The 21,579-nt window shown below is 37.5% G+C and overlaps 1 protein-coding gene across 1 annotated transcript in view; it reads right to left on the bottom strand.

The window, feature by feature from the left end:
* The window catches only part of LOC134800552 (uncharacterized), a 67,668-nt gene that overhangs the window by 19,630 nt on the left and 26,459 nt on the right, over window positions 1–21,579 (bottom strand). The window contains exons 2-5 of the mRNA XM_063773039.1: window positions 18,183–19,046; window positions 16,079–16,265; window positions 5,084–5,183; window positions 4,264–4,372 (exon numbers count right to left, since the gene is read on the bottom strand). Of these exons, the coding sequence (XP_063629109.1) occupies window positions 4,264–4,372; window positions 5,084–5,183; window positions 16,079–16,265; window positions 18,183–19,008 (1,222 nt within the window). The 5' untranslated portion in view covers window positions 19,009–19,046. The remainder of the gene's footprint in view (window positions 1–4,263; window positions 4,373–5,083; window positions 5,184–16,078; window positions 16,266–18,182; window positions 19,047–21,579) is intronic.

The following is a 21,579-nucleotide window of genomic DNA, read 5'->3' as shown; positions in this document are numbered from 1 at the left end:
CAAATTAATTTTACTTCAGCAACAATGTCATGTAACTAATTTTAAAGTTTTAAGTAATTTCCAACACGAAATCAATTTAAAGTAATCAAAACACTGTTTGTTTGCATTCGACAACAGATCTATGTATTTATTGACACTAAAATATGGCGGCGCGCGGCTCACGACGTTCAACCAATCAGCGCTCGAGGCGCGTTCCTTCGTACGCCAGTTCACAATATGACGGTTTCACTTCGATAGATTATAATCTAACGAAAAATAAAACGTTAAATTGTAAGCAGTATGTTACGGTACACGATATTTCGACAGTTTACAATCTCGCTAGTTAGATTATAAACTAACGCTTTTTACAATTTAACGGTGACAGATACATTAATCATTATTATCCTCCAATTGGTTTTTCTTCTTATTCCACTTTCGTCGTTCAAAATGTACAGATTAATATATTAAACGTATGAATTTATGAAATTCCTTTGTCAACACACGGAGCAAAATGTTTCAGTCAAGTGACCTCGCAATCGCTTTATGAACGTCTCAATATTCCTTAAAGTTTATATCGAGGAGGAAACTGCCTTGGATTCTGTTTGTGTTCTTGCATATTGGATGGAAACCCTTTCATTATAAGTTGTACCGGTTGAAAGTTACTTATTTATTTAAACGTTGTTTGTTTATTCTTTACTTTTGAACAAGATGGAGAGCACGCTATAAGCGCGAGCGTGGTACATTGTAAATTTTGTCAGGTTCATATAATATATGAATAGCAAAACAAGTTTTTACAGTTCCGATAGCCGTACCGATTTTCATTGCACAGGGTGATTTCGGGGTCATGAAGCAAGAGAACAAGACATTTTACAAAATTCAAAGATGAGCCTGATGATGATGTTAATTAGAAAAGAAGAAAAGAAAGAAAAGAAAAGAAAATACTACCATGATAATCTTTTATCAAATACTACCATATGACAATGTAGATCATTTATAGAGTCAGAAAAAGTGGTTCTGGTTCACGACCCAGAAATCAGCCTGTATGGGCTTCGATGTAGGATGTAGCACGCGTACCGCATTCCACGAGCATGTAGAATCTACTAAATCTACTCGCAATGAATATCAATGCACACGTAGAAACTTACAGGCCAACTCGAACGTGTACTGACATCAAACCGATATTAGATTGACTGCCCGATTCGAACTTTAAGATACGTCAATTAATGGATCTAGAAACGATATATTATGGATTTGATGTGTCAGTGTCAAAAGTGAAGTTTTTGTTTGAAGAAACGTCACATTTGACACTGACATATTTAATCCATATCGTTTCTAGATCTATTAATTTACGTATCTTGAAATTCGAATCGGACCGTTATATTGGAATCATATCAGTTAGCTGTCATCCGCGCGTTCATTTCACTCAGACTTGTCCACACAAGTATTAGTTCCAACATCATTCTAATATCAGTTTGACGTCTCAGTGCATGTTCGAATTGGCCTGTTAAACGAGAATCACTTCAAATTATTCTCCTTACATAAAAAATGGCACCAAAACTCTTAATGACCGTAAAACTTCTGAAAATTAATTACGTGACTCCGGCTTTTTTAATTGTGACCGAATTTCTTAGAGTGAGTCTGTGGTCTCTTAATTAAATTATCCTTAATATAAACGAAATTATATTGTGTACCTACTAATCCTTAGTTCCGCGGGGTGACGAGGGTGTGCCGACGCAATTTGGTGGCGTTTTTGCTCCCAGACCCACACTGTATTAACTTTTGGATACTTCGGATTTATGACGTTTATGAGTTTAGGGATGATTAGTGGTATCCGATATAAAAAGGTTGCTCTGTTCGCGTTAATTCAATTTAAAATGATGTTTATTAAAACGTAAACACTTTTAGCCCATACAGCATGTTTTTCTAAATAATACAACCGCAAATTGAAACAAGGCGTTGGTTTAAATGCTAAACGATTTTAGCCCTGGCTATTTTATTATGCAACCGAGATAAATGCTAAGATAAGACAGAGATTTTTGAAGATAAGACTGTAAAATTGATATTCTAATCAACACTGGGGCCGAAAAAAGTGTGTGTAAAAAAAGGAGCCATTTCCCATTCAAATCCAAACGACAACTAACTAGTTAGTCCCGGTGTAACCTAACTATCGCGAATACCGAACAGCGATCCAATACAAAGAGCTATTTGGAGGTACCTATAAGTATATATTTTAATCGACGGTATGGCCCATCCGTGTGATCTGTTCACTTCTATGACATGAAGATATAGGCGTGCAAAAATAAAACATTCAACAGATACCAATTATCGAAATGATACTCTGCTCTACTACAAATATCGTTCAATATTTTACCTGCACAGAAAACGTTATACGATTTCCACCCTTGTCCCCTCAGGATACAGTGCTCAGTTGCACGCAATGCGAAGGTGCATGTTATCTCAAATCGGTATAGATAGGTACAATTTGTGCTGGTGCTTGGTTTGCTTCGAATTGCATTCGATGCACGTACAATATGCATTTATGCTAGTCCGTGCTGGATTTCGTAACTACATAACTGGCTGCAGGAATTTAGAAATGGAAATACTTCAGATTACCAAAAGCTACTAAAGAGCTTTCTTTCGAAATGAGAGCAGACACATAGCAGTGAGACGTAGACGTAGTAGGCACTGTAGGCAGGCGGTGATGATTAAATTGATGAAGATAAAAACGAATAAAAAGAGGTTTTCATTCTGTTACATAATTTATATAGATAAGTATGCTGCGATTTAAATCAAATGCAACTTTGCTATCAGTTTTTTAAAACTTTGCTAAAAAAAAATCCATCGTATTTTCACGGAACGTGTCTTGCTATTTCAGTCAGTTTCGGTCCAAAATGTACCGAGGTTGACTGAAGTAGCATGAGAAATATGAACGTTTCCGAGAAAATACGAAGGAAAACAATGATGTACTACATCTGTATTCTAGGTTCTAGAATCAAGAAAAAGAAAAACACCGCGAGGATACACGAGTATAACCAAACGCCTCTAGATAGAAAATCAAGTATTTTAATTATAACTCTTCAAGGCACCGGCGGTAATTATAAATTACAGTGAAATTGGTTTTTCTAAGTACGCGGAGACTCGGTTTATTAATTTCTTAAGCGAACGGGTAATACTGGTTTAATGATGTTTCATTTATAACCCGGGATATTTAACCGATTAATGAAGGAGGTAAGTGGGCTTATGGGTGGGCTTTGTAGTTAGACTAATCGAGTTTAATTTTTCAACCACGGGCTTAAGTATCTGTTGTTTTGTTATTTAAGAATGAGCGAAAATTCAATGGAAAAAGTCATAGAGTTAGACCAAGAAAAGTCTGCAGCGGATTTGATAGCCCACGCAGTGCAAGTGTCATGTATACCTACGTCATAATTGCATAGAAGTTTGACGTTTAAAATAATACGTGCACTGCGTGGGCTATCAAATCCGATGCAGACTTTTCATGGACTGACTCTATTTATTTAGTGTATTTCTTTATCCCTAAGGTTTGTATTAGTAATTATACCTAAATAGGATTCGCTTGCGATATCATCCGTGTAGAAGTGTTTAAAAACTTACAACTCAATATTCACTCATTGAATAAGAATCCTTTCTTACTCGTAAGGTAGTGCCTTTACTTTAAAGTATATGTATGTCAACTCCTTCTAACAACGTTCATCGGTTTAGATCAAGATTGTATAGTCTGTTAATATACTTATAAATATCAGAAATGTTTATATAGAGGTATGTTTACAGATGGAAACGTGTATTTGAGTTTAGTTTTGTGACAAAATAAAACAGCAAGAAATGAGCATTTCATGAAATACCTAAGCAGTTGCATTATTCACCATGCATAATTAATGGTATAAGTCAGCGGTCGGCAACCTTTTAGCAGCCAAGGCCACATAGTAGTTAAGGAAGTTGACGCGGGCCGCACTTTTGTTAATATGTGTGACTTTATCAGACATTTTTGTTTGACAATATTACATACAAAATAGCCAGGGGGCTCGCGGGCCGCAAGTGAGAGGTTCGCTTGTTGCCGACCGCTGGTATAAGTAGATAAATAGGGAAATTAAAAGCATTCATAATGGTAAACATAAATAGGTAAATTGGAAGCAAAAGCACATTGCGTCGCATGCTACGCACGCAATATTGTGTCATGTGTGCCGATGTGGAAGTAGCGATGCTTCTTCATAGAATTTCTAAAACCGTGCGTAGCGTGGCCATTCCCTGAAGTGCGGTACTGCTTACCCAGACTCGCGTCGTAAGTGTTCATATACTCAGACGTCATGAATTGGGAGACGAGTGCAGTCTTCCCGACGCCAGCGTCGCCGAGCAACACCACTCTGTATTTAGGTATCTGTAACAAATTTCAGAATTAATAATGAGCCATTCGCGTCTGCGGCTAAGCAGTGTTGTGGTAACAAACTTTGAAGAATGTAGTATATTTGTACGTGTCACATCGGTGGTGAATAAACGCACTGCCAGTCTAATACGAAACGGATACATACTGTAAATTAGTTTACGGTTGTATCCGTTTAGTTAGGAATTTAGATTCCTCCGCTTTCTTGCGCGGGTACACGCCCGCGGGCACTATCGTAATCCGTCGCATGCGTCCGTGCCTCCAGTTAGGGTTGCTCATACTATTGTTCAATAGGCGTTCAACCCTTCCCTGCCCGTTCCCTGCACTCGCACAAGACAGCAGAAGTACTAAGGAGGCTTGTAATCCCAGAGTTATTACAAGCACTTTATACTCTTCTGTCTGTTATCAAGTTAAAGGACAATTGTGATCTCACCGCCAACACAGTGAATCCTGGTCCATTTCCCTCAACTTAGTACTCTTAGGGCTCATTTAGACGATGCGAGAACTCGCATGCGAGTTTCATTACATTAAGGTTTTTGATCAGTCGGTTGGTTACGTCCAATGCAACCGACTGATATCGCAATGTAATGAAACTCGCGTGCGAGTTCTCGCATCGTCTAAATAAGCCCTAAATCAGCCCTTATGGATACGATCTATTGTATGGAAGTAACTAGGTACATCTGCAGTTAACTAAGTATTGTTGCTCACCGGATCTAATTCGTCCTCGTCAGGGGTGTCGAGGCTGGCTGAGTCCACGGGCCGGTAGCCGGAGCAGCAGGAGCCGTCGAACGGGGATCGGTCCGATGCCCTGAAGAATACCGGCCATATTAACAAATCATATTAAGTGTAGGTACCATCACGCTCCGCGATTGTTGCGTCATTTAGGGTCCTAGCTAAATTGGTTGTTCAATACTTACGTTATAGAATTTCCAATTTAGAAAGAACTCTAAATGGCATAACAACCCCGTGTGGTGACTGTACAATAGGCACTCGGTCCGGCGCTTGTCAATCCGACACGCACAGTAATAATCTAGCAATTAGCGACTCAGGTGATCCGCTCCGCTCTATAATCCGGCAGATAACATAGCCGAACGTCGAATTACAGAGTGGTTGCATTTGATATGATGAATTTATTTTCTATATAAAAGATTTAAATGTCACATAAAAATCTAATAATTCGGAAGTTTCAACAATCTTGAAAGTAGACGGTACTATCACCATTCACTACACAAAAAGTTTCACAGGTTGAAAACTAGCTGCCCGTTACATATGACAAGTACACAATAATAGACAACAATGCGATTGTGTCGTGCACTTCGATAATACCAACGCCATAAAAGGCACAAGGGATCCGGACCCCGGAGCTGACCCTTCCTGATACTCTAAATGGGGATAATAATAGTAATCTTGGAGCGTTTCAAAGGCAAAATTTGAATTCGTCGAAAGGTCAGATGCAGAACAATGTTTGATCCCAGTGAATTAATGTCGACGGTTAAGTTATGTATGGAAATGTATATTATTAACATAAAGCTCCTTATGAATACCAGTTTCATATAACTAAAACGTCTTTAAAGCTTATGGACTTAACGTCTACTTACAATACTAGGTACTTCAAAACTGTGTAACATGATTTTCAACTTGGAAATTTACTTCGACTTCGAAGAGGTTCATTTCTTTTACAAGTTTTTTATTAACTTGCAATGTACCTAACTATGTAACTATTAGTGTAGTAAACGAAGCAAGTTGTTGTATGGAGACCCATGCATTAATTCCTCAGTCTATGAAATTTTGCTTGGTTATTGTATAGTATGAGCCGAAACTAACATATAAATATCCAAAAAAAAATACATAATTCCAACTCACGCTTGACTGCACATTTCTAATAGGTTTTCCTGTCATCTATAGGTAAAGAACTATTTTGTGTATTTTGTTTCAAAATTTTAGACCCAGTAGTTTGGGAGATACAGGGGGGAATGGTCATTTTATGGCTATTTGTATTTTCTTAAATAACTTCGAACCTATGCATTTTAAAATTATAAAAAAAATATGTCCATCTTTGAAGAAGAAGAAGAAGAAGAAGAAGAAAGACATTTATTGTAAAAACCTTCTACATACAACGCCATTTCAGTTACAAAAAAAAAGAGAGAAGAACTTACTCACTAAGATACTTAAAGCTAGATACAGGGTATTTGTTAAAGTAAATGTTACACAAAAATAGACAAGTCCACCAGCAAAGTGAAAAATAAAAGAAAAAAGGAGTAAGATAACTACTAATATAAAATTTGGCGCCGCTATAGTGGCTACAAAAGGACACCACTCAGCATATGCTCTGGTATAAATACCACAGCGCTGGTTTTCTGTGGAGCCCTAGGCCGGAGGGTAGTTTAGAACTTATTACCTAACGGTAGATGCAACCATACAATATTGCAGTAAGGAAGCAGAAAAATAAACATAATCATTTGAAAAATATATAAAAATACGGATAATATAATTACTAATAAAGTTACAAATTAGCTTTAATGTTATGATGGTAAGGGTAGGTATTATATATAGTATAAGATATTATAAGAGGTTGAGAGGTTGAAATATAATAGAACTTATCATACTCATATTCGGAAAATTTGAAAAATCTAGTTTAAATTCATGTAAACTCTGGTAAAAAACTTTTATGTCTGACAATTTGAGAAATCCATGGGACGCAACGAGCACGCGGCAATTGCAGGCTAAAGAGATATTTTCTAAACTGGAGTTTAAATGTGGATAGTGTCTTTGGGTTACTAATTTACATATGTGTAATATTATTACATCTTAATTGGTCCAGTAGTTTCCGAGAAAAAAGGCTGTGACAAACAGATAGACAGACGCACGAGTGATCCTATAAGGGTTCCGTTTTTTCGTTTTGAGGTACGGAACCCTAAAAACACTCCTAAGTTAGGTAGAGTCTGGCTAGTCAAAAATTGTTGACAGATATTTCGTTGTTGTATCACCCATTGTCCCGTGTGACCCGCCCAAGATTTTTTGAATTTCGAGCCATACATTTGTGTAATATTTCAGTAGCCAGACTCTATTTATACGTAAAAATACAAATCTGTTTATATATTTAACCGAGTAATTCCTCCGACCAAAATTTTTTTACCAATAAGTTATTGGTATTTCTGCTGGGATATTTTTTTTTGATATTTCATATATTGTTGCAATACGTTACATGAATATTTCCGGTGAAGACGAAAGTTTGAACGGAGCATTTTTCCGTAAAAATATTAACGATTTAAAACTTTAGGTATGGTAACTTTATATATTAGGAACAACCGGAAATGATATGCCTGAGTGACTCTCCGGGACGGCGGCATGCCCGAATACTATTATTATTATTCTTTGTATATTTATACAATACTTTTTCTTAATTAATACTTTATCATATTGTAAAGTTTTTTCTGGCAGAGGAATTACTGCGGGGTCCACTACCTTTATTTACTACACTACATGTACCCGTAAGTAGGTATGTTTGTAAGGGTCACTCACATGTAAGTCGGGTGATAATGCATGTTGATATTATGATACCATCGAGCTGATCTGATGATGGAGACAGGAGATGACTATAGGAACACTGTGATAAAACAACGAAACCTAATTGTGTTTGGGGTTTTAGAATTGCCTGGATAAATATTAGTTGCCTGTTATTGTGATTTGGACAGTTTTCAAGCATTTGCTCTTGATTTGTTTTGATTATGTGGTTTTTTGTTTTGATTACCTTTATTGGTTTGATTACTGTCAATAAAAATTAAAATTAAATTAAACTAAGGTTTACTCGGGTAATTCCGAATGTCGAAAACTGTCGGATAATTCCGAAAAGAGACTCTTATTATGATGGAATTAAGGGTGATTTTCATCTGAATTTCGGAATTATCCGACATTCGGTAATACCCGAATACACCTTATAAAAAAGTTAAATTGAAAAAAAAATAGGTATTTTTATTATTTGGTCTAAGAATTACTTATACATCGGCGCCTCTTTTAATTAACAAATACCTGTGTTAAGAGGCACCGCTCTACCTTAATTGGTAATTGAACAACAATATTTGTTTAAAAGTTAAAATAGAAATGAAAATAAATAAAATTAACACATCAGAGAATAACAAAACTAACTGTACAAATACATTTAGGACTGCAAACTGAACGTTTCAGCTTTTAGACACCCGAGAAGGAAAACTATCAAGACGCTGCTACTGTGTTTCGAGCCATACATTTGTGTAATGAGTTTACATACTTCTTGCTCATCCGTAGGTTGCAAAAAGAATGAGTGAGCCATTAAGAGAGTTAGGTGCAGGCTGGACAAGAGTGAGGGCTCTGTTTTATTCATGCGCAGAAGTAAATTGTTGGCTAGGTTTTTTCCTATATTTGCAAAGAACTCGTTGCAGTGGTCCAAAGACTCGCTAGGCGTAGGTTTTATTTTAGTTAATTCCAGAGCCTTTGACTGGGTTTTTGAGAATCCAGCGATGCTTTTAATAGCCTTCCAGAGGCCTTTAGGGTTGTTTTTGTTTTTATCAAGTTGTGATTTGTCGTACTCATTTTTTAAATTATGTTATAGATTTGTTAGAAAGTTTCTGTACCTCTTGTAAATTAACTTTCGCACAGGGTCATTAGGTTTCTTGAGTAATTATTATTATTATATCGTATAAGTAAATATATTTCAGAACGTACCGACTGCCGCCTGGTGAGATAATAATATTGAATTTAAGTGTTTGCTAAATTCCTAAGTGCCTCTCAATTTAAGGATAACTACGCTATCCTCGTGCAATGTAAATACCTACATTAAAATAACTACTTGCAATTAATATTTTACTGCTTTCGCTGAAGCGTTATACCTACAGGCTGATTTTTAGGGTTCCGTACCCAAAGGGTAAAACGGGACCCTATTACTAAGACTTCGCTGTCCGTCCGTCCGTCCGTCCGTCCGTCCGTCCGTCCGTCCGTCCGTCCGTCCGTCCGTCCGTCCGTCCGTCCGTCCGTCCGTCTGTCACCAGGCTGTATCTCACGAACCGTGATAGCTACACAGTTGAAATTTTCACAGATGATGTATTTCTGTTGCCGCTATAACAACAAATACTAAAAACAGAATAAAATAAAGATTTAAATGGGGCTCCTATACAACAAACGTGATTTTTGACCAAAGTTAAGCAACGTCGGGAGTGGTCAGTATTTGGATGGGTGACCGTTTTTTTTTTGCTTTTTTTTGTTTTTTTTTTATTGCATTATGGTACGGAACCCTTCGTGCGCGAGTCCGACTCGCACTTGCCCGGTTTTATTATTAATTGGAGGTATTCCTTCAACAATAATTAACAAAATTGTGTTTAAGTATTTTTATATATTTGTTCTTTTTCAGTCCCTGTGCCTGTGTTTCTGTCTGTATTGAAATTCCATTTTCCAGTTGTCAATTAAGCTGAAATTTAGCATACTTTAATTACGAAACTTCGCGACAACGCAATGTTAGGGTACCATCAAGCTGGTCTGATGATGGAGGCTGAAAATTTTTCAAAACAACGCAATACAGTGTAAATTTTTGTCTATGTTTATGTCCTTCTTATTTTTTTATTTGTTTTCTTAATTAATTTTCTTGTATATATTGTTCTCTTTTTGTATTCTCTATTGTTCTCTTATTTATTCCTTTTGTGTATCTTTGCAATGTTTTAATATGTATCTTTATGTGTTATCTGTCGTGGCATCACCGAATGGGCCCTACGGAAGACCAGCGCTGGCTTTACAGCTAGCATTATGCTGAGTTGGGTCCATTTCGTGATGCACACTTATTGATGTCTTATTTCCTTGCTGTTGTTGTCTGTACATGTTCGTACATGTTTTGTGAACGTCACGAATAAATATCTTTTATCTTTTATCAATACCACAAAGTGCGGACTAGTATTGAATACTGTACTTCTTTAGCGGTACTCTTGGTTACAGCTAAAGAAGTACAGTACACAATATCACAACACCTAATAAAACAAAGTCCCCCCGCCGCGTCTGTCTGTTTGTTTGATTGTTCGCGATAAACTCAAAAACTACTGACCGGATTTCCATGCGGTTTTCAACTATTAATAGAGTGATTCTTGAGGAAAGTTTAGGTGTATAATTTGTTAAGCCGTGCGGAGCTGGGGGCGGGTCGCTAGACTCGCTAATTAAGTTTAAAGGTGACCTGATAAAGTTGATGATGATGACTGTGTTCCACACAAAACGAAGAATTGCCTCTTTGACAGGGCGGAGACAGGACCCGTTTGCTAAAGACGAAACTAATTTCAGTCCCCAATCTGAACCGAGATTTCATTCCATTTGTGGTGAGGAGCCTGGCGGCCATCTTTGATTAACACACTGATGGAGACATCCCTTTTTGTCTCTGTTTCGTTGATTAAGTCACGGTGAAGATTACACTAGTATGTGTAGTTAACTACATGACATTGTCATATACTTTACTAATATACAGACTCCCCTGATGAGTGCAACTTTGAACTTCTAATTACAAACGATTGTGGCCTCGAATATCCAATTCCCTGGACATCCAGTCCCCATATGTCCAATTGTATTAAATATATTTCTATGTGGCCAGATTTCTTCACGTAATTTTTTGGCAAACTACCTGTATGTAATAAATAATTTCAGATTATACCGTCTAATTTATATTTTCACTAATTTTATTTCATTATTTATATTATAATCCAGGGCAAATCTCTGTTCGGTTAAGGCTCTATTAGTCAGGATTAAGGTTCTCACAAAGCCAGCCATTATGATGTTGATCCCTATCGCACAATTTTCATAAAATGATTAAATATTCGGGTTAATATAAAGGAGTATGCTGTGACACAGACAACAATGAGCGAAAAATGTAATAAAAGTTATAAAACGATTGTCCAAGTTATAAATTTTTAGGCCAGCGTTGTACCTACATATTAAAAAGAAAAAAAAAACGATTTTTTATAAAATAAAAAAATTCTGGCCGTCCATGGAATCCTTAATAGTCTCCTTCAGCACTACATCTCGAAATAATATATTCTGTTATGTTCTCAAGGCTTTTAAGAGCCAACGGGAGTGGTCATTTCTCCATACAAACGTACTCCTCGTTTTCCTCCGTGGTTTTTGAAGCTAGAGCAATGATTTTTCAACACAGATTAATATTGTCAATATCTGTGTCGGACCGTTTTGCTTTTTTTGATATTTTTGTTTTTTAAGGCGCTAGAGCCCTTCAAAAATGGCCAAAATCGCCTAATTGACTATGCCGCAATGAGAGGCGTGGCATTCAAAACTGATATCAATTAGCCAAAAAAGCAAAACGGTCCGACACAGATAATTTCATAATCATTTAGATTTCCAAATTTGGTTACAATTGGTTAAGTTTTGGAGGAGGAAACAGAGGAGTACGAAACCTCGATTTTTGAGATTTTTACGCAGGATTTTTCGCCTTGTCCTTATCGCACTACTTTTAGGTGCCGCTTCCGTTAGCGAGACGGGTATATTTACCTAAAATATTTAAAACTCAGCTCCTGTTTCGTCTTAATGCACCATGTTTCAGCGCCGTACAATTGCACCGACTATATAATTGTACTTTTGTTCTACATATACATAAATACTGCACTTATATGAAGTACTTCACTGTACTGATCTGCCACAACTAATGATGATTAAGCCTTTCTCCAGGCGCCCCGTAATGGTTATCGATTAATATGAGTAATGGGCAATGCCACGGGTATTGGCAAGCCTAGGATACAAAGCCGTTCCCCAAACAACGAACCATGATTCATTAAATTTGGCATGAATAGTATTGAATAGATATTCCGTCTATTAATGTATGTTCATACATACGTGTATTCATAGCGTGTATCAGGATTAATTTACTCCTATCTATCTCTACGTGCTTAGGTGAGAGTAAGACGTATCGTCAAAGTATTTCGACAATAACTAATCGCTTTCCTCGACTATTTATAAACTCCGACGCAAAAAGAGGGGTGTTGTAAGTTTGACGCTAATGTCTGTCTATCTGTCTGTGGCATCGTGGCTCTCCAACGAATGAGCCGATTTCGGTGCAGTTATTTGCGTGAAGCGATTTTCCTTACTGTGGTTCTTAGCTAAGTTTGATAAAAACCGATCCAGCAGAAGAAGAAGAAGAAGAAGAAGAAGAAGAAGTTTGAAGAGTATCACTCTTTTCCAAAATGATGTAAGGCATATTAAAATTTGCGTTGGGATGTTTTTAAAATTTTAAAATAATAGTTATTGGCTTTTCAGGCTCACGGTAATGTTACTGACAATATTAAATTAATAACAATTAGTAAAACAACCCAGCATGTACGAATCAGATGTGAGAGTGAAACTTGACAATGTTGGTATGAGAGTTTTAAGTACATAATGAATTGAAAGATTTTTTTTTAAAGTACCTACTTATTATTTTACTTGCCATAATAAATTTTGTCCAATTGAATGATCCTATTAAAACCTTATACAAACCTTTAACATCTAGTTCTCTGGTCTCCGATTTGTCTAAAATCGCACTCAAATCGGTTCATTCTTTGAGAAGTTATGATACTACATTCAAACACATTAAACTTATAATTCAAACACATAATATTTTCCCCTCGGGTCGGGTATTAAACATTACGCTGAATTTTATTTGTGCCATATGTTATTTACACATCAAACTAACTAATACAAGAATCTCTTGATCGAAAGCAAAACCCTCTGATTCATGTAAGTAGGTCTATAGTTTTCACAGGCAGTTTTCTGCAAACTGTCTGATAAACTCCAGAGTCCGTTCCTGGCATCATTAATAATAATGAATTCAGTCGCGCTCATTATTGTTCTGCTACGTTATGCATACATACATACATACATACATATAATCACGCCTATTTCCCGGAGGGGTAGGCAGAGACCACGGATTTCCACTTGCTACGATCCTGACATACCTCTTTCGTAACACTCCTTCACTTTCATAACATTCCTCATACACGCTCGCCGGTTTAGGGTGCTCTTGCTACGTTATGCGTCATATTATTGTAAGTAAGGGCAATTAAACTGTCATTAGTGGCGTCACAAAATGACCGCAGGTCTGCAGGTTGACGTTATTATATAGAGCAAATAAAATAACTTCTAATTGAAGGTTTTCTGTTTCGCTGACAGATGTGCGTGTGGCTGAAAAGTTACCACTTAGTTTTTAGGGTTCCGTACCCAAACGGTAAAAACCATATTATTAAGACTCCACTGTCCGTCTGTCTGTCTGTCCGTACGTCCGTCCATCTGTCTGACTGTCACCAGGCTGTAACTGATGAACCGTGATAGATAGCTGAAATTTTCACAGATTATGTATTTCTGTTGCCGCTATAACAACAAATACCAAATACAAAATAAAATAAATAATTAAGTGGGGCTGCCATACAACAAACGTGATTTTAGCCGTTTTTACTTTTTTGCGTAATGGTACGGAACCCGCGTTACGTTACGCGTTACGCGTTACGCTGTATCGAGTTTATCATTTTTTCCCCACCTCAAAAAGTGCTCAGCGCCGCTAAAGAAGTTTTCACTTCAAAAATGGTATAGTAATTTAGTAGTTTTTCGTAGAGGTATTTTTTAAATATTATGGTGACCAAAGTTAGTTTCCAAAATAGAGTATGATGTTATGACTGACGTACAGTTGACGTTAAAGATGTTTACATTTTTCGACTTATTAACTTTGTGTAATAGTTCCCAGTTCTATAAATTCATTTTAAGAGAAATGAAATTAACAAATCCTGTTATAAAGATTTTGTGAATACATTCATTTATTCATTCAAATTAAATTTCAAAAAGCTTATTAGGTACTGAAATAAAATTGTGGAATTTTCCTCGCTCGGTTGTTATTAATTCTTTAATGTGCTTCGTTAAATCTACACTGCTTGAGTTTCAGATTCGTTTATGAATGGATCATGATGTTATTTATTGTAACTGAGCCTATTATAACTTTGAAAACTTGACATAAAGATACCTAGCGGCTTTCATATTCATTTAATTTCCACCGTTAGTATAGAACCGAACCGAACCGAATTAGAACTCATCATTACGAACCCAAACTAGTGGAATTCCTTCTGAACGCTCAAACGTACGTATACCTGTTGTAAACCTGGACAAATTCGCGAGAAGTAAGCCAGTTTAAGTGAAAAATGTCACCGTGAAACTATTTATCATTAAACTTAATAGCACATTTGACTTGACACCTTAATGGAAAATTTGTACCGTATAAAAATGTATTAAAAGAAATAGCCATAGCCTTTGTTGAAAACTTGGACGAAAACTCATATTTACATACAGACTCAGCAAATAGTGTTCTTTTATTAAAACCCAACACCAACTGACGTTGACTGATTGTCCCGAAATGAAATAAACTTTCTCTCCATTCCTGAATTCGTAAACAACTTCAGGTCGGTTAGAGATCACTCAGCTGTCGGTCATTGGGATGGTAAATAAAATATTATAATAAAACAAAACGTTTCACTTTAATAGGTCTTTTCTAGGTTTTATGATTAATCTAATCATATTTTAACAAGTATGAAGTAAAAACCCGACGAGTTTTTTTTAAAGACCATAGTTTTTCTCTGTATCTGATACTTTGAGTGTATCCCGCATACACGTGGCACGGCGGAATATAAATAATTATAATTAATTATATTTGAATAAATGTCTTTCAAAAAGAACAACAAAGGAATTGACTTAATTAAATGCCCCAGCATAACTTTTGAGTAGCTACGCGTAACGATATTCGGAATATTCCACAAAGAGCTCGTAACGACAAAATTACGTTTTGCCTCAATGACCAGAGCCTCTACCATCAGTTTTAACATTGACATAACGCTCACGTCTACGTAATTTACTTTCTGTACATCTCGCTTCCACTATTGCTCGCATATGCGAGTACGAGCGAGATGCATAGAAAGTAAGTTACGTAAACGTGAGCGTTATGTCAATGTCAAAACTGGTGGTAGCCGTACTGCCCTCAAACGACCACGCCGATCTGTAGTCAAAAATCAACATGACACAGCATACTAAAATATTGAGACCTTAGAACATTGTGCTAAAGCTGATTTTCGCTTGGCTAAGGTGACTAGCTGTGGGTAATGCAAACGCGGAGACATTTTCCTTTGAGGTGCGACTAACGGCTTCATTCATCTTGTGGTATGTGGGTCAGAAGGCGGCACGCGAGGCGGACATCGCTCACAAATCTGCCCTAATCTGATTAGCTGACTGGGCTGTGTCAGATCATTGTGTAATGAATAATGATAGTGTCCGCTCTGTTTATGTGTATTAGGATAATCTCGTGTTGGTATTTCCAGAAATTTGCACTAGTAACGTATGCTATAAATGAACTCAAGAGCGATTGATGACTCAATAGTATTTTACAAGGGTTCAATATAGTTTGTTTGAATAAAGAGTTTCGATCTTCGGTCTTTGTTATTACCATTTAAGCTTGATGGTACCAAATCTATTGTACGGTACGGTAATATTATGGTACCGTCGATCTGATCAGATGGTGGACACAGGAGGTGGTTATACAAACTCTGTGATAAAACAACGTAACCTAATTGTGTTAGGGTTTGTTATAATTAATAGTTGCCTGTTGAAAGAAAAGTACAGTGAGCGATAAAATTGCTAGAATGAAAAATGATTTTAAAAACTTATTCATAATGCACTTGCCTGCTGTTGGTGGAGTTGACGGAGGTGTTGGAGCGCGACCGGCGGTTGCAGATGGAGTCACCGCAGTTGACGACGCCGCCCTTCGTGGTGATGGAGAATGTGCGCAGCCGGTACAGGTCGTCCGAGATGCGCGGGTTATACGGCTTCTCGGGCAGCGAGCACACGCGCGGCCGAGAGTGTTCCACCACTGAACAAAAAGGGGAAGAGGCCGTTAGAGGATTGTGGCCTTTCGGGGAATGTTGTTTGTAAGTGGCCCTTAAAGGAAGTAGCCCATTGGGGAAGTGGCCGTTCATAATACTTGGCCTTAGATTAAATGTGGCCGTAAAGTGTCATTCTATGGAACTTGCTATGTAAACGAACCGCCATATTCAATCTTTCAAAAAATATGAATTTACTAGTGACTTTTGTTTAGATAGTTAGCAACTTCTATAGAATGACACTTTAAATGACCGGATCCGACAAAACCTCTTAGAACAAAATGTAAATTATTTACTTATACACTCACACTCACTGCTCGCCCTGGGTAATTAACCCAAACAATCAATCATAAATCAATTATAATTATCAATTGATGAGTTAAGTTAATTAAGAGGTTAAAATTTAATTTGCGAAATCTAAAAGTCTGAAAGCTTTATTCTGGCGCAGGCAACTACGAAATCTCACAAAATTAGATAGGTAATTACTCATATTGAGAGTAACGGACAAGTAGTTAAAAAAGTTCCCGCATTAGGTTCGGGAAGTTCGTTAAATGATGAGAAAAGTTGCCGCCGCCAGTGTTATGAAGCTACCAATTTTCTAACAACTTTTCGGATCTATGCTAAATAATTCCAATCAAGTCAAAGAATATTCATAGGTATATAAACATTAAATTGGTTTAAACTCGATTAAAATATCCATTACGAGTGCTTCGATAGGAATGTTTATAGTTAAATAATTGACATAAACTGTAGTCAACTATTTTTATTATTATTAATTAAAACTGAGATTTAATTTAAAAAGTGTTAGTTACTAACATTCGATAACAATAGAAATTAATAAAAAAAATACTATAAATTAACTTACGATTAAAAATTAATAATAAATTAAATTAGTTTTAGCTTATACCTTTAAACGAACAATTCTTGTATATTTAATTATTTATTTCGGGAATCTCAAAACGGCTCTAACGATTTCGATGAAATTTGCTATATGGGGGTTTTCGGGGTCGAAAAATCGATCTAGCTGGGTCTTATCTCTAGGAAAACGCGCATTTATGAGTTTTTATATGTTTTACGAGCAAAGCTCGGTCTCCCAGATATTATTTTAAATTCCAGTATATCGACTAATATTAACTTTGGCAGACATTTAATGCCTATGTCGCGTACAGCTGAATGCATATTAGCTTACTAGATATGATTAACTTCAAAAAATCAGAGTTTGAAGTTAAGCATGGGAGTCACCTGCGGTGATATTTTCAACATACCGTAAAACGGGGTGAGTAGGTTTCGCGGGGAGAGGTGGGTTATGAATGGGGAGAGAAGGTTTGAGAGGGGGGGTGAGAAGGGATTTTAAGGCTACTGCTACAAAAATAATGTATTCCAATTTAAAATGGAGTCATAGTAATACGCATAATAAAAAAAAATCGATCCAACAATCTTCCAAAATCACCTTTGTATGAAAACCCCTCTCACCCCAAATACGAGGCACTATGGGGTGAGGTGGGTTTTCCTCTTTATCGTCAAAGTTATGAAATGGAACTACCCAAAATAAAATAAAAACTAAAATACAAACGTCCGGAACACTTATTATATACACCATTCAGTTTTCATATGTAAAAATAAAATGTTATCGAGGTTTGAATTTCAGTTTTGACCGTACTCACCCCATTTTACGGTATTTTTTGCAATGTGTATAAACTTATGTCACCTTTTTTGAAAAAGTAAAGCGAGTGGTTTTTGCCAGCGTTCATAATAAAGAGTAACATTCCCGAGGACCTTTCCTTTCTTGGAGAAAACTTGCAAATCACCAAGTTCGAAAAAAAACCTGAGTTCACGTAAATGTTTGAAACCTGATTTATGGATCTTTGTTGTTTATAGGGGATGTTATTACCGCATATTGTACTGACCTGGCAATTCTAAGAAATTTGAAGTCCGGCGTTGTCTACCTCGCATCGTATTTTGAAAATTTAGAGGCCCGATATCCTCCACCGAATCACAATTTGACATCGTCGACTCTCTTGAGCCCCTTCTACTGGCTAGATATGCAAGGCCGCCCTTCATGGAACCTCTTCGCATAGGCGAGCAGGGTCTACTAATACTGGTCGATCGGGTGTGAGGCGTGTCATCAGTGATATCTGTAAGATCTGATGTAGATTTACGGCAGATCCTCGAGGACGTTGTTGTCGCTTCGTCGTCAGCATCATTAAGCATTGCAGAGGGAGTGCCAGGCATGGCATCCATCGAATCGTCAGTGTGGCTGGAGACAATGCTGGGTGACGTCACTAGCCTAGGGGAACCGACAGTGGATGTCGAGCCGTACAATTTTCTCGTGCGGTTGGGAGACACATAGCCGGGGTTAGTGTGTATATGAACAGGCGGCGGTTTCGGCGATCGGGACTTCTCGCGGCGACCGTGCTTCAGAGATGCGGAGTAGTGCAGGCTTTGCCTGTCAAAGCTAGGATTGCAAGGGCTCGAGCGTCCTGATGGAGACTTTTGGGGGAAATTGAAATGTCTGGGACTCATGGGGCTGCGATGTCCGTGCGCTAGCGGCGACTTGGGGGGCTGATTGTGCTTGTCATAGCTGCATCCAGACTGAGGGGTGTAGTAACCAGAGGAAGAGGTGCTAGATGCGACGGAGGGACTCTTCTGGGGGAAGACAAAGTGACGAGGACTTTTTGGAGTGTGGGGTTTGGGGGATATAGGGGGGTAACCACCAGGGCTGTTCACAGCCATTATTTACCACTGGGTCACTGTACTCATCACACTTTAACCTGTAAAAGAAGAAAAACAGTATTAAGGAAAAGTTCAAGTATGCACATATAATCTTATTATCGCGGGTAACCTTAGTACGAATAGTATCTCTATTAAATGAAGCTGTTTCAATACAAATTAATATCAAACATGTAGCTACAAAGTTAGCTGGAGCAAAGTGGCGGAACTAAGTTGCGAGTGCTGCATGCAATGCATGCCTCCGCCTCGAGTCTAGACGGGGCAATTAATGTGAGGTTTGCCGCGCGTGGCTTTTCTGTGTAGTTAGTTTTCTCTATTATGCGGTACGGTCGTCCACATTGATAAGAGTCACACGAACCCGTCGTTAATAAAAACTTTTTACAAAAAAAGGAAACCGACTTCAAAAAGGAAAAAAATAAAATATTATCCTATTGAATTAAATAGCGTTACCAACTATATGTTTGAAGTCAGTGCCCGGTTATTTATTTATTATTATTTATTTATCATATCATTATATACCTATGTATAAACATTAAATATGTAATGTACATCAACCACCCTCTACCCACTAAGCATTACCCACTAACAGTAAACAATAACCCTTAAGTTTAATTCGATTCGGCGAAGCCATTCGTCTTATTGTGCAAAATCAACACATTATGGGTTCATCACAAGTATTTTGAAAGCAAATCATGTGTCAAATCACCCCTGGATTTCACTAATCAATTGCTCAGTCAACCTTGCGAACCACCGATGTGTACGTACCTACAGTTTTACTTGCTAGTATACCTTACACAACGATCCGTACAAAAATATCTGACAAGAAGTTTCTTATATGAAGAGCTATAAAAGCGTTCCACAAAAAGAAAGAATAATCGAGAAAACTTAGCGAAGACTAAGAAAAGCCTGACGGATGTCCTCCTTTTAAAAGATCTTTAGAAAACCGACTAAATAGGTACTGTTTAGTTTCGCCGTTTGTGCGTGCGTTCGTTTGATGCAATGCGCTTACAGAATCCTAAACTGAGCATACACATCAACGACTTTTGAGCAGCGATGTAGCTGATCCTTTAAGGAAAGATTGCCACCTCATATTCCTCGGGAAATTGTTATCAATGACATAGAAAATATTTATCATTTTGTTTTTCCCAGGCCTTCACGACCAACTTTCAAATTGGTGTTCAGTGACGAGAAAGTAACGAATTTATCCGAGGTTAGTGTCTGGTCTGTATCCATGGAGTTGCGACATTGTTAATGCGGTTAGTACAACTCATAAGATATACCGAAGTTGGTTTGTACATTTGACTATATAGTTTCTATGAGGTATTAATATATTGTTTATGTATTTATAGTTCCTATTAGACAACTTTTTTTGTGGTTCGTGTTAACAGTTTGGTCAAGCTTGTGATTTTGAAGCCGAAGACAGTGGTGCAATGCTCATACCTAAGAGCTTTCCGTAAGGTATGTAGGGGAGAGCGTACATAATGTTTTTGAATGTTTTCCACGGTTTATCGATAAAGGATAATGTCGTCGGGAAACTTGTATGTATTGTATGTGCACAGTGCCCAGCCACTGCTGGATGCCATTGATTGTTTATTTAAAAATCCAAAAGACTTTATAAGCAGTTCATTATTTCGAAGCAAAGGCAGCGCGAACATTTATGTCGTTCTTGTCATCGAATTCCACTTTGTTGCTTATAAACCGCTATTTTTCGATCTCTTGCGCCAACGCCAAAGGGCCCGGATACAATTTGTCGCAACTTTCGGCCTCACATCGCCCTGTGAGGCGCCGCCACATCAAAGCGTGACGTCAACGACTGATGATGGCCATTCTTGCCAGCGTGGGATGCAACTGAACGTGAACAACGTGTAATCTTGTTTGACGAAAAGCTCTTGATTATTCTTTTGGACTGGCGAAAATGATCTCAATGCACTTGTCTTTTTTACCCAAATCGCTGAATACCTAGTAATGTTTTTAGAGTGTCTTGCAGAGACAAACCTACCTACTACGGTCACCACACATGCATCACTTACTTATTAAATAGGGAGCGCATAGGTTCACTCCAGTTGCAGCCACGTTTATTTCAGACATATTAATCGCATTACTTTTTTTTTAATCATCTTAAAGGCAGCAACAAGTTTATTTATTATCATAATTTTAGAGCAATTTAATTATACGTTTTTGAGTTAATTTCTTCAACTCAATTTATTTAACGTTTGCATATTTAAGATAAGTGCGAAGCATGCCTCCCAAAATATGTTCACTCTCAATAACATCTTTAAAATTAAAGGCAAACACAAGAGGCATTACAATTCAATTTGTTGCCAAGGCACCACAAACAAATTGAGTGCCTATCAAAGCCTAAACGTGAAACATACCGCGGGCCACGTAAATAACGATATTATGTTCGAGCGTGAATACCTATTTGAAGGTTTAGGTACCAACATACCTACTCAAACATTCTATACTTAACACATTCAACACCAAGAACCCGACTGTCGGGTACACTGTTCGTAGCGACTACGCGCTACATACGACGAAACCGTGGCTACGCGCTACGAGCGTAACCCGTAGCAC

Source organism: Cydia splendana, chromosome 20, assembly GCF_910591565.1.
Source record: "Cydia splendana chromosome 20, ilCydSple1.2, whole genome shotgun sequence".
NCBI lineage: Eukaryota > Metazoa > Arthropoda > Insecta > Lepidoptera > Tortricidae > Cydia > Cydia splendana.
This window is presented reverse-complemented; position numbering and strand designations above follow the sequence as displayed.